General features: G+C 33.8%; 1 protein-coding gene across 1 annotated transcript in view; it reads right to left on the reverse strand.

Moving 5' to 3' along the window:
* LOC108735990 (protein draper) overlaps positions 1-15,374 on the reverse strand; it is a 41,467-nt gene that overhangs the window by 5,535 nt on the left and 20,558 nt on the right. The window contains exons 3-10 of the mRNA XM_025976448.1: positions 10,805-11,100; positions 9,308-9,551; positions 8,939-9,196; positions 5,144-5,341; positions 1,869-2,125; positions 1,641-1,802; positions 475-643; positions 316-344 (exon numbers count right to left, since the gene is read on the reverse strand). Of these exons, the coding sequence (XP_025832233.1) occupies positions 316-344; positions 475-643; positions 1,641-1,802; positions 1,869-2,125; positions 5,144-5,341; positions 8,939-9,196; positions 9,308-9,551; positions 10,805-11,100 (1,613 nt within the window). The remainder of the gene's footprint in view (positions 1-315; positions 345-474; positions 644-1,640; positions 1,803-1,868; positions 2,126-5,143; positions 5,342-8,938; positions 9,197-9,307; positions 9,552-10,804; positions 11,101-15,374) is intronic.

Below are 15,374 nucleotides of genomic sequence, written 5' to 3' on the forward strand. Positions count from 1 at the left end.
AACGCGCTGTTAGATCACACAAACATTAACTTCTTGGGTCAGCAATTTATAAAAACTACCAGATGTAGATCAAGCTTATTAGTTTTTATCAGCATGCCAAAGATAGTTTCGACAAATCACCGACCAAACCGAAGTTACTCCATAAATGCAAAGTAATTAATCAAATTCTTGACAGCATATCGCCATCTGCTGACATTTACCGTTAATCGTTGTATACCATGTTCCTTAAGGTATCTACTGTCAAACTGAATCCACAACGTAGCAAATATACGTGATATTATTTTGGTTTGCATGCCTATCAGGTATACAAATTACGTTGCAGATTCAACTTGATAAGTACATGACTTTAAAACGCCTTGTTAAACATTATGAATTACTATAATTAAAAGTAATTATCACTAGATGACGATATAGTACAAAATCATAGAGGAAGATCTAACTATAATTACATTTAAATAATAGGAACCGTGTTACGTACCTTTCCAACTCTTTTTGCAAATACATTTTCCAGTAACTGGATCGCACCCGTCTGAATTATCTATATTACACTGACACTCCTGCTGACAATTTTGACCAAAATATCCAAACTCGCAGCGTTTTTCACACAACTCACCGGTAAATCCGGGGCTACATGTACAAGAACCTGTTTACAAAGAGTGTAGTAAACATTAGGATATAAGCAGGTATTGCTATTTATTATATTAATTATGTTCCATAGCTACATAATAGCATTCCCCGTAAAAATTAATCAAAACTATACATTTTTGAGTGTTCGAAAATGCCCATTCCCCAGATCTAAATGTAAAATCGATATTACTTCATAAAGATTGAACAATAATATTGTCAGATCGCTTTCAGGGTGCAGAACTTAAAATTAAAGTCGTAGTACGTATGGATATAATTAACAATTTGACCAATAAATTTTTCACTTTTTGAAGTAGGTATTTCTTTTAATTAGAAAGTCTGCTAGATACTTATTATCTATAAACAACGATTGTAGTTGAAATACGAATTTGAATTTTCAGGCATGGGACCGATAATGCTCTGCCAAACTACTAGATGTCATGACTGAGTTCCTCCGACTAAACCGGGGATAGACACAGTATTCCTTCCATTACAAGTTACAAAATTTTTTATTTTAAACAGTTTAATTTCTCTATAAAAAATTAGAATCAATATGCGTTATTTAATTGTAAGTTTGTTAAACATGATTTGTTTTTAAACTTACAATTAGTAGTTTCTGAGATATTTCCAAGTTACAAAAGACAAACGAAATGTGGCAACCACGAATTAACCAACAAACATTAATAACATTATTTTACTTGTGCTACTATCGGAGACTTTGTCACTTGGCAGAATTCGTATTGGTTGCTACTCTGTTCTTTTCAGGCACTAGTTTTTAAACTTACTGTTACCCCTCTTACATTTTTAAACCTAATTGCTGCCTGCCCAAAATGTTAATGTAGGTACCTAATTTTTAGACAATTTAATAGGCCTATACCCAAAATATTCAACCCTGAATGTTTACTACATCCAAAACACCAGTCCATCAACATAAATAAATATGTAACCATATGGTGGATTGAAATAGATTTGCTTAAACTTTGTGCTAACAATTTTGTAATAATGAAAACACTTACCATTTTGTGGATTGCATGCCGCACCATTTTTACAGTTGCATTTTTCATTACAATGGATCCCATACTTCTCTTCGCTGCAGGGTCTGTCGCAATATTGACCTTCCCATCCAGGAGCACAAAAACACTGTCCTGTTTCAGAAGAACACGTTGCACCATTTTTACCTTTAAAAATAAATAAAACCCATACAAAGTTTATAAACTGCCAAAAAGATATTGTTCAAAACTCACAGTTGCATTTTTGTGTACAATCTTCTCCGAAAGTACCCAAGCCGCACTCTTCGCTACAATCTTTACCTCGAAACCCGGGTGGGCAAATACAACTTCCATCAACAGGTGAACATTGAGCATTATTTTTACAACTGCAAATACCGTGGCAGCCTTTTCCGTATGTTAAAATAGGACACTGTCTCGAGCAGTCTTTGCTGTTCCAACCAGCTTTACATTCACACTCACCAGTCCATGGATGGCACACCTCCGTATTATCCCTACATACATAAATAAAAAGGAATTGGTATAGTTGAAATGAAATATCATTACGATTCAAAAAGAACACACATTAATAATTAAGTATATAAATAATGAAGAAAATATAATAAACACATCTTTAATCTTTTAATTCTACATGTTTCAATGCTGCAGTTTTTTAACTCTCTTTCTAACATGCGTCTAACTTTTTTCCGCCTTTATCAATCTTAGATAAGCGTAAATACAACCGATATCAATTAATACTCCAACAGTTATAATTTACATGAAGAGAAACACTGCAATGCATTGTCATCGAAGTAACGATACGCAACTGCGTTTTATAAAGCAGGTCGTTAATGTTCTAGTACTAAATATTTTATAAATATCCACTTATGGAAACCTGGTCAAAACTCTTAAGGAGACTCTTTTAGCAATTCCAACAAATTATGGGCTATTTGGATGCGACGTTGATAAGAGGCTGAAGGTCTCCAAATAAATGAAAAGATCTAAAATTACAGTTAAGGGCAGTCCCAAATAACAAAAAAACAATTGTGTGATTTTATGAAACCACGATGTAAGTGAAACTTTTCGGATTGTAGGCATGTAACTGTAAAATTTCGGAAAATTATTCGAATTAGGGTGTTAAAATCGCGTTCTTAATCTTATCTTAATGATGGAAAATGGGAATGATAAATGGAAATCAATAGTAGACAGGTATCTAACTATAAATTTTAATTTCAATCTGGGTTAGCTCCTGAGAGGCGTAGGTGCCACAATATTGGCGTTAGTTGTTTTGCCGAGTGCCTTTCACTTTTACCCCTACTCCGCGGCCGGCTGTAATGCGACATGCGATAGATGGACGAAAAAATTTGAGGCGATGTAATAAAAGTTTCAATTTAAAAATATTTTGTAGCAGTAATAATTTTTGACACTGGCTAGTAGCATGTCACCTAGCAACGATGCAACAACGTGGGGCATAAACACAACTGTACTCCAAAAAATATGAGCATTTTTTTAGATAAAAGTGCACTGATCAATTCGTGACAATAGAAATATGAGACATTCCGAAGTCGAGTAAAGGGTCGTAGTCATCGACGTCTACTAATGAACGTACCTTAGCGGTCAGAATTGAGGTACAACGAAAGAAAGAGATGGAACGAAGTTTCGGACAATATCCATCTCTCTCACGATAGTGCGTAAGCTGTCATGAAAGAGATAGCATTAGTCCGAAACCATACGCCATCTCCCTCATTTTTCGAGCCAAGAAATTATTACAATGACACACGGCTAAGGCACGTCCATACTTTACGTCGATGGTCGTAGTAGAGCAATTTCTATGCTTACGCACGTAGGAGGGGAGCGAATTAGTCCAGTGCCGGTCAAATAATACTTATAGGTAATTTACATTGAATAAATATTTTCACAGTAGATTTTTCCTTTGTGGTTTTTGTTTGTATATATCTCTTATTTCCGTTGACGAAACCTTCGTATAATCAAGATCAAACATCACTTAAAGTAATTTTAAAATAAACGAGATCATGTGATGGGATCCAACGAGATCGAAATCGCGATCCGCGTCTGGCAGTATCGACAGAATACTGACCACTTCACTATCACGTAGTGGTGAGCTACGCTTGAATTCATATTGATTCCGCAAAATGTATAATTGTACTACAGATGGCGTTTACCGCGCCATTTGTAGGATTTTATAAAACGCGCTGTTAGAACAGCAGGTAAATTTGGTCTGTTTGTGTTCTGTCGAAACTCGCTGATGAGATCCAATAAGATCGAAATCGCGATCCACATCTGGCAGTTTCGACAGAACACCTGACCACTTCAAATTTCTATATTGGAGACTTAAATAAAGAACAATAAGTAACTTATCGGAACTACCAGACGTGGTAATTTTTTCGAATTTATTAATTCTCACCGCACGCCATAGGCAATTTTGATAAACCATTGTCGAAATTGTTACTCCACACGAGCAAGTTCTGTTAACACGATATCTCTATGTTTTATGGGCCTACTGGTTTTTACTACCAACTAGTATTTCAAATATTTGACAAGAGCCTTATGAAGGAATTTACTTGTCAAACTGAACCTGCTCCGCAGCTCATACATTACGCACGTAAACCAAATTAATAAAGAACAAAATGAGATAAAAATCGCGATCCACGTCCGATAGTTGTTGACCAAGTTATTGTTCTTTATTAATCACATATACAAGCTGCGTCATAGATTCGGTTTGACAAGTAAATACCTTCATAAGACCCATGTCAAAATTTGCAATATTGCAGTTAGTACATATCAGTACTTGGCGATATGTCTATAACTTGTAATGAAATTTCCGAAATGATAAAATAGAACAATAAATCGACATCCATTAATGAAACTAATTGTAATATGTGTTAAAAAAAAGTTAACAAGGTCATATTTCAGAATTTCTACGTGTTATTCAGAATTACATATCTATAGCCAATTAATACAAATGTAAACCGTAGAACCTTGTTAAAATTTTAAATGGTACAATTTGTAACGTTTGTACTATTCACATCCCACCAAAAACATTAGTTCTATTGTAAAATTTTTCCCACTCAAAAAAAAATCAAAGTGGATGTCAAGTCATGTATTTCTATTGTGTAACTTTTTAAGCACTTATGTTTCTATTAACAGGTTTCTATTGTTTATTATCTTATAAATTAAATAGCATGTAATATGAAAACTATCAAATTATAAATTTCGAAATTACTGTTTGCAGGATCTTATTTTTTTACTAAATATTTAAACAGTATAAAGCCCATTCTGTTACTCATTTAATGCGCTTTTTATTTATATTTAGTTTTTCTAGTTGTATGGAATATTCTCGAAGGGGATTGAACCCTCATTAATTTAGAAAAGTTAATTTCACCTTAATGTTTTTTCTAATTGACACAGTACTATGTTTTGAGCCGGATAGGCAATATCATAAATGGGTTCCAAAAAAGATTAGTTCTTTTTGAATTTTTATTTAATTCATTTAAGTAAATGAATTGACTCACCTATTGCATTCGCAAGTATTTTGGCATTTTTCTCCCCAGAGATCGTCCTTACAAATTCTCTCACTACATCGTTTACCTTGCCATCCATGAGCACAATTACATTTTCCACTTGCTGAAGAACATGTAGCACTGTTTAAACAGTCACATTGCTGTGAGCAATTATATCCATATGTACCACTTGGACAAATATCCAAACATCTAAAAAACAAATGAAATTATAATTACAGTGTAGTCTAAGCAGATCCTGTCGGTTATGTTGACATTTTTAAGAATATTTAAAAACCCGGTCGGTCAGGCAGAAAATACTCACTTTGTGTTATAAATGATTTTAGTAGTGAAGGTTCAATTTTCAACCCTGGCAAATAGTCAAAGTAGAAAAAGGAGACTGTGGTAAACACTATATTGCCAGTTAATTAAAAAATTAAAAAGAAGACTCACCTCTATTTACCACAAAAACTTTTTGAGCGGACACGTGTTTCGCCCACTTTATACGTGAGCATTATCAACGCGAGACAGTATGAAGTGGGCGAAACACGTGTCCGCTCAAAAAGTTTTTGTGGTAATTAGGGGTGAGTCTTCTTTTTAATTTTTTAATTAACTGGCAAATAGTGTTTGACAGTGGCCCGAAAAATCCAGTACAATGAGGGTACCCGTTTACTTTCTTTTGAGTGATGCTCATTGAGAATTCTGTTTAGTGTATATATTTTTAAATTCTAACGAATCTTGTATTTTAGTTAATAAATTTGTAAAACTGCTTTTTCCTTTTTATTTGTTATAAGGAAAAGAATATGAAACTTTTTTTTTTCTGATTTAGAATTTATTTATTTACCAGCCAACGACTACTCGCTCTGCCAGGTTTACATTCTCACTTAATTTAAACGGGTGTTAGTTGGTCGATTTTGCAAACCCAAACACGCATCAGACTAAAGAAATCTCGAATATTATAGAAGATTCCAACCAAGATCAGGACTACCCTAGAAGCATTCAAGAACATACGTAGGTACGTTTTCACTTATTCTAAACAGGTGTTTGACCGCCGATCATCTGATTTGTAAAAGTATCGAACATTATAGGGGATTCCAAACATTTTTCATTTAAAGCGAAGGTGGAAATATACGAAAATTTCCTAAATGCATTGTTAGTCAGCCCCACCAGTAACACATAATGGTCCTTCCTCGTTCTTGAATCTTCCGATCCAATTCACTCTACAATAGTGATGTAACGGAAGTGTCATAATGAAACAGAAGTAAATAGTAAATTTTTGCGGAAGCGGAAATGTAATGGTTTTAGGTAATTCTTTAATGCAGCGCCCTTTTTGCGAATATTTTGATACCTACAAATTTTGCATTTAGCATCGTTAATATCAACAAAATAATCCCAAATGGACTTCAAAATTGCACTTTTAAATTAAATTTTACACCACTGAGTAAACACTATACAAAATAAATAAAAGCTATAACTGTATTAGTATTTTCGAAATGAAATTATTAGACTCAGGGGGAACCGAAAGTCCTAGACGTCTTTAGATTAAGTACGAAACGAATAAGATAAAAAAATTTGGAAAATATCAACATACGAAATATCAGGAAATAGATTTGGGCCATAAACTATAATAAAGTTATTTTATTAACAAAATTTTACCGACTATAACGCTGCATTAACGCCAATACTTTATAAACATAAACTGTTGATAATAATACGTTCAGAATGTTACAGAGGGGTCGTTGAAAGCTAACATAGGTACTTGCACAACATGCAGCTTTGTAACTAACAATTCCATTTAAATTGTGTTTTGAAAACGGGCAAAAAGTTCAGCCAACAAATAAAAACAATAAATTTTTACGGCTTGTTTTTTTGTTCTGATATATTGATTTTCAAAAAGATGAGAAATAAGATTTTGTTAAGCTTCCGTTACAAAACTTCGGAACCAGATACAGAAGCGGACGTGAAAATGTATGCGGAACTTCCGTAATTGCAGAGGTCTATTGCAACACTATTCTATAATATTGTACCTGAGGACAATCTTAGACATTCCAAAACATTCTAGCGGCGGCAACGTTAGAAACATTCAAGAACTTTCTAGTGCAGTTTTACTTATTCTAAACTGGTGTTTGATGACCGGTGGTCGACCCACAAATCCACACACCCCCCAAATTGGAAAAATTTCCAACGTTATATGAGATTCCAAATATTTTTTAGGGAATTTAGATTGAAATATGGAAATGCCCCAGATCGACCCTTTTAAGCACCATGTCTCCCACACCACCACAGCTACCGACATGCAACCATCATGCTACTATCACATAAAACACCGGTTGGGTCTGCGCAGAGTAGTTATGATTGTAAAGTGTACACACACGTTTATTTTTTATTTATACATATTGATAGTGACTTCAACTTGTAGACAATTAATTGTGACATTGATGAAGTATTTTAAGTTAAGTAATTGTCAAAAAGTCGTTATCTTACAATATGCGAAATTCCATTGTTTGTACCTATAGAATTTTAATCCCTGGGCACAAACTTACAAAAATTTAAATATTCCTCAAGGAAAAGTAAAAAACTAGCTTTATAATTTGAAATTCGAAAATATTGAAACAGATGTTAAACCTAACAATGTTACAAAGATTGCTAAAATAGATGAGCGTGTTCTACGAGCCCTTATTAACACCGAGTTTCCCCCCTAAAACCAATAGTATGCAAAAATTTAAAGCACGAAGATGCAATAAAAATGTTTATTAATAATTATAATTATAAATAAGTTAGGTTGGTAAAACTTCCAAATCGCGGCTTTTTCGAAAATGCAACTTTTTCTTGTTGAAAATGGCTGAAAATGACCTAATAATGAAAAATTTACACGAAATAATCGGGGGGGGGGGTGTTATGAGTAGTTTTAAGTGAAAATAAGCACTTTTAGATTACAATTAACAGTCCGTTTTTTCCGCTAACGGTTAAACTCTTGCCTTAGTTGGAATACGTCTATTTATAAGAATCTCAGAAGAAAAAAATTGGTGGAATGTGGTTTAAACGATTTTCTTTGTAAATAGATATTTTATAGTTATATAACCTATGCGAATTTCACAGCCACTTACCATAGTTAATAGTCACTACTCAGCCGTTTCTGACTTCGTCTCTACAGTTCAAGTTAAATTCACTTAAAAAGTGGTATCCGCTCAAAAGTCACATACGATATAAATGGATACAAACTGTTCCCATTCGAGGAAGGTACAGGTATAATGTATGTTTATAAAATAGGGAAATGGGGGCACCGCTGCATACCTTAACCTAACCTAACTTAAGTTGGTTTGTATTGTATTACGTTGAGTAGGTTAGATTAACGTATTCGACACTGCCCCCTTCCCCTATTTTATATACAAACATTATAACTGTATCTTCCTCGAATAGTAATAATCTGTATATATTTATATTGTATATACAACTGCTGAGCGGGTATCACTTTTTAAATGAATGCAAGTTGGAACTGTAGAAACGAAGTCAGAAACGGCTGAGTAGTGACTGTTATCTATGATAAATGACTGTGAAATTCCTATAGGTTATATACTTGTATGGTACCTTTAAAATATTTATTTAGAAAGAAAATTGTTTAAAACACCTTCCCTCCGATTATTTCATGTAAGTTTTTCATTATTAGGTCATTTTAAGCCATTTCCAGCAAAAAAGTTGCATTTTCGAAAAAGCCGCGATTTGAAAGTTTTACCGTTACTACTGGTACAATAGAAAATAATCATTGAACGCAAGGTAATGTAGTAAAAAAAAATTAGCCTCAGTTCTTACCTATCACCCATAAATCCTGGTTGACATTCGCAAGCGCCACTAATATGATGACAGGATGCACCGTTGTAGCAATCACAAGGCTGAGAACAATTTTCGCCATAGAATCCGAATGGACACCGATTTGCACATACTAGTCCAATCCAACCAGGACCACATTTACATTTTCCCGATTCAGGATCGCACTCACCCCCATTTTGGCATCGACAATCCGATTTACATTCATAGCCGTGTTTACCGTTGGGACATTTATCATCACACCTATAATACATTTAACAATACGTCATATTAACGAAACACACAGATATCTGTAATGATCTCAATTGATTATTCGCAAAGGCACGGCTATATTCATATAATGTATAAACTCACAAAGGACCCATCCATCCTGGATGACAAAAACATTCTCCTGAAACATGATCACAATCGCCATAAACGCATCTACATTTCTCTTCGCAATTTTGGCCGTAACTTCCGGGTGTACATTTATTTTCACAGTATCTCCCAGTCCAACCTCTTGCGCAACGGCATTCGCCATTAAATGGATCACAGGTGGAGTTGTTTTTGCATAAGCATTCCATTTGGCAATCCCTTCCCCAATAACCAGAGGGACATGCTAAAACAACAATTTTCTATGCAAACCAAACAAAAGACGAGTGCAATTTTTACCGAGTGTTACTCGGTTTTATGTTTGTCAAATCAAGTACTCCGACGAATTACTAGGTTCAATTTATAAAAATTGTAGCGCGAGTGATTTTATATGTTCATCTTATAGCGGTCTGAACATCTTCGTATTTTGGTAAGGGTAGTGGTCAATAAATGCAAGCCACCTGTCAATCAACCCAGAAAATAACTGAAGATGCATAAGTGAAACTATCGTTTAATAATTTTACATAATTATTTTACTATCCCACCATGTTGAAGCTTCGAGATCAGATGGCAGAATGGGCCCCAACGATCATCATCTTGTGCGTTTATTTAGTTTAGTATTTCTTTTTTTTTATTTATTACAGTGTGGAATTTTTATACCAGAAAATTAAAGATCTCACCCACAATTTATCTTGAACAGTGCATAAAATACAAGCTGCAAGCACTATGCGATCTAGTTATGTTTATAAAGAACTAGTGACCCGCCCCAGCTTCAAACGGGTGAAATGCTGATACTAAATATATTTTTGTTTTGTCTAGATTACTATCGAAAAGGGAAATCTTCAAAAGATACCCCCTGAACATACTAAATATACTACAGAATGTCTTTATATACAACATTCACAGTTTTTTTGTCATTAGACAATACAAACCGGCCCCCGGCCGGTACCGCCGCAACCGCTATGTCCCTGCATTTTAAATCTGTAATATCTTCGAAAATATTCATTTAAATTACATGCTGTAAAGGGCCATATTGATCTATATTAAATGCACAATGTATTTAAGATAGTTAATTGGATAAGAATTAATGCTGTATTGCCTACAATCGCTTCGTAAATAAGTCATTATTTCTTATAAAAAGTAAAGGATAAAAATGGTTATTGTGGGTTATCCCTAAGAGATATACATATACCATCGCGGACTTTTTTGTAGCTCCTTTTAAGATGTACAATATTGTAGTACATTATTTTGATCTATCTCGTAGGTTCAGCCAGCGTTTGCAATGTACCTAAGCGCAAAAAATGTGTTTATTTACGACATCACATTAGAAACCTCTCTTTTTATCATAATACTTAATCAAAATAAGTATTTGTCACTTGAGTCCAAACATTCCGCCGAATAGGAATACTAAGAAATGTCGAATACACCGAATACTGAGGAGTAAGAGGAGTACTTGACGCATCCCTAACTTTTATACATAATTACAATATTGATACTTACAAATATCACACGAAGGACCACCATAGCCTGTTTCACACTTGCATGTATCAGGAGCTATACATGTTCCATGAAGACAATCATCTGAACATACAGGAATACAACGGTCTTCCGCGCTATTTTTCGCATATCCTTTACAGCAATCCTCAACTGGACGCATCTTCGTTAATTTTTGAGTTTTATAGACCGTCTTAAATTTTATTTTATACTTGGAACATCTGGGAGGAAAATTTAAACACCATACATACTCCCTCACTTGGTAAGGTTGCTGTTCTGATACACGTACAGTTACTGTATACCTAAAAAACAAATAAAACGTTTGTAAACATAAGCAGAATTTATAATATATGTAATGAAATTAAGGAACCAGGATTTTCTATCATTAAGTGCTAAAACTAAGTCATTATAACAAATACAAAATAACTCTCACTTTCTCGTTTTAGAATTTCATACATCAAAAGAAAACAGCTAATAGCGGAAGCTACAAGTTCATTCAAGTGCCCCCTTATTATACGATATCGTAGTGTTAGAGTACCTACATATTATTACAAACAATTCCGTTTTAACTGTTAACGGTTAGATAGGTCACATCAAGACCGGCAGCTCATGTTCCGCACGAGTGGGTAATCGACCTTACGCAATCTTGATGAGTACTGAGTAGGGAAAAAAGGATAAAAACAAAATAATATTGAAACTATTATTATATTACATAACAATAACGATACCAATTAGTGAATTTTACATTTTATATACCTCATTTCATTGGAACAAATATTTGCATACCGCTTCCATAAAGGTAAAAGTACTTACATATATAAGTAAATATAACATATAAAGAGGTACTGGTAAAAGGTATACAAAAATTATTAGCCTCATGCGGTTTGTAAATATAGAAATAACAGATTGAAACAGGCTGTACTACATCCAATAGGGTTTCAAAATCCGAGTGTTTTTATTTAGTTCAATTCTCACATACACTTTGGCTAGAAAATTGGTAATGAAACGTATGAAGGTATTTAAGTACTTTTTTTAGCGGTGAGCGTTGCACTGGCACTTTTAGATGCCCACAATTGCGAAGGAAATATTACATCTTCTGATATGTAATTTTATACTGGGTAAATCAATAGATGCATGTCTTCGCATGGACCATAACCAAGCGAGTTTTAAATGTCCATAATGTTGTACCCGCCATCTTGGAACTTTCAATAAATAAAAATTGTGGTGAAATGTGCCTAAAATGTGCTTTTGTGTGCCACATTTGATAAAAAATTTATTGAGCTACGCGACACTACCGAAAAGTTGTTCTTTGTCAACAGGGGATTTATTCAAAAAAAAAAAAAAACTTTTGGGTGTTTCACTCCCACCAGCCAATAATGCTGGTGGACGGGCAGTCCCTCTGGACTATGCCGGAAGGTAGGGCGGAAGGCCCTCTTCAGCCTGCTTTCAGGAATCGTTGGAATGGGTGGGTGGTGGATCGGGTGAGAATGATGAGGCGGACGAAATGAAGACAGAAGAGAATAAAAGATTATCTGTGGAATATTGCTGCCTCAACATTTGCCTAAGTGATCCAAGGAAACCACAGAAAAAGTTGGACGAAGGCAGACGGACCCGGAATCGAACCAGCGTTCTCCCGTATGCTAAACAATGGTCTAAACCTCTAGGCCATGCCGCTGGGGTGATTTATTCCACGATGATACTCAAATTTATACTACTAGCGGAAAGGGGGGGGGTACGTTTTGACTGTAGCACTTTGCTGAGGGGCAGTAGATGTCGTCCGTCTTGAGCAAGAGTAACCGTAATGATAAATGAATGAAACGGTGATTTATGAATCACTCTTCGCCTACAATTTGTCTAATGATTCAATCATGATATTTGTATTCTAAATTCCAAATACTCTTATAATTTTCTGTGTATTCTTTACCGTCAAGATAAGTGTTCTAAATTATTATGAAAGCTTCTCCAAGTTGAAATTAATCAAAAGGTAGGTATCTCACGATCAGATCAACTGTAAACTGTAAGTTAGCTCAAATTGCGATACTGCGAATAGAACAGGAAATTATTATTAAAGGATTAATGAAAAAATTTCAAACGCTTAGAAAGTTTATAAAAATCTTCTTTCTGAAAATTTAAATGTCCGAGAAGTAGTCTCCGTTTTGACGCATACATTCCTGCAGCCTCCTTGCAAAACTAGCGGTACTGCGACCACTTCACTCGACTGCTTTTTTTTAATACCTGGATAGTCCTTGGAGGAAAGGGTTATTTTGAAACACTTCTGTTTTTAAGTACCCGCAAAGGAAACGTTCGTCTCGCACGGACGAAACTATCCTCATTTAGGTAATCCATCAATGGGCGTTATTCACGCTACCATGTATCCGTGATAACTAGCTTTCCGATATCTAAATTCACACCGTTAACGGTCCAAGCTCACCTGCCCCCCGTGACGTTCCCAAACTGACCCGTTTCTTTAGTTCAAATTTTATATAACGCATCGAAGTTGTTTATGTTTAGTTCTATGTTACCTCTGATCATAAATGAATCTAATAAAAATAAAATACAAAATATATATAAATAATAATGTAATACAAAGAAAACGCTTTGAATGCTTAATGTAGAACTCTAGAAATTACAAATTGTTAAGAACTTTTGATAAAGGGTTATATACTTAAAACTGTGTATGTTTAACCTATTAAACTTTGAAACCTGTAACAACGTTTTCTTTTCGTTTCAAAAACCGTTTCATGCATAATTTCGGCCCAAAGAATCTATTTCTTTTACAAATTTAATCAAACTAATTGCTGTTTGATAATAAAACTGAATAAATACAAAATTAGGTCAATAACAGATGTTTGAATAAAAGACCAGGCGCTATTTCGATACGGATGTGCTAATAATAGGATACTTTGTTTTCCTTAGTTATTTTGCTATGCAAGCCTAGGAATCTCTGCGTAGCAAATTTCAAAATTATGCTGTAGAACAGAAAACTTAAAATTTGCGCAGCTCATACAAACAATACAATTGTAAAAAATTTTTACCCCTTTTAAATGTAAGACAAGAGATAAGGAAATCGTAGGGAAGTGATCATTTCCGCATTACGGGGATGCTGCATATGATCCATAATCATCTATTGAGGTCACTAATTATAAAGTTATTAGTACATCCGAATTATTTGTACACACACACTAGTACCTACCACTCGATTAGAAGATATATTAGCAATCGTATAAATAGTCAGATTACATTTTTTAAAAGCGAATCATAGTGAATTAGGGGGTAAAACGGGGGACCGTTTTCATTCGTTTTTGTATTTATTTCAGAAATATTATAATTACGTTAGGTTAATTATAAAAACTTAAGTCAAGTAAGGTTGAAAGCACATGAAAAAAAAACGTTTATCCTTACTTGGCTTATTTTTTACAAATAATCAATCTTTTGGGGAAGAAATGGCAACTAACATATTATAATTAGGTGATGGTTGAAAGCGAATTTAAGTAATTTAAAATAATTTAACCAAAATTTTAATGTAAATAGATTAAAATAATTTATTTAAACAATAATTTAACTACAGTTGAAAAATAACTAGACAACATAATAGGTAGATATATTTTCCTACCCTATCATACATCTAATTGGGCACTTGTGGGGTATATAAAAAAGGAGGAAATTCTATACCGTTAATTAGGGTAAACGAGCGAAAACTTCTGACTCGCTTCTAGTAATCCCTCCTAAGTTGAATCTAATATGACCATTTATACAATTGCTAATCGGTCTGTTGTAAGTGTGGTAAGTTTAAACAAATACCTAATTTGGCTGTATTTGTTCTAGCTTCCTAAATAGAACATTTTCTTTATTTTATTTTATTTATTATTTACTTATTTCTACTTATGATTTGAGGTTGACTTTTATAATGATTTCCTACTTCTAAAATTTACCGTTTTCGAAATAATTTTTCTTTTTTAAAAAGTAGCACCGAGCAGTAAATAGCAAAAAAGCATGCCTAGTGTACAGTAAGAAAGCTAGAGCTACATTACTCTCAGGAAAGATAACTATAACTTTCCTTCCATACTTTCAAAGTAGGTTAAGTACATATAGAGTGTTAGATATATAATGGCGGATTTGATTAACTTTAAACAATCGTAAATTTTCAAGTTGAATACCCTATATGTATTTCCATAGCCTTATACAGAAATTTATTGTCTTTGAGTGGTTCCCTATACACATCTCCTTTAATTTTCAAATTACTTAGTGTTCTTTGTAACTAACATTGTTTATTTTTTTACAAATATGAACTTCCAAACAAATATAAGATAATTGTTGTCACTCAAAAAACCCATACTGATGGTTTAGTCATTAAATATTTTGATACTCAATGTCAATTACTCAATATTATTTTTATGAAGAATGGAAAATGAAAATACCTATTCAAATTGAGAAGAATTTTAAGAAATTAAGTGCAGTACAGATAACAATAGTAAAAAAAGCAAATAAACAATAAATAAAATAAATGATTAACGATATCAACTGATAATAATTGTAATAATTGGTTTTGCAGTTCTGATAATCTCATGTGTAATAG

The sequence above is a fragment of the Agrilus planipennis genome, unplaced genomic scaffold (genome assembly GCF_000699045.2).
Source record: "Agrilus planipennis isolate EAB-ADULT unplaced genomic scaffold, Apla_2.0 scaffold75, whole genome shotgun sequence".
Lineage (NCBI taxonomy): Eukaryota > Metazoa > Arthropoda > Insecta > Coleoptera > Buprestidae > Agrilus > Agrilus planipennis.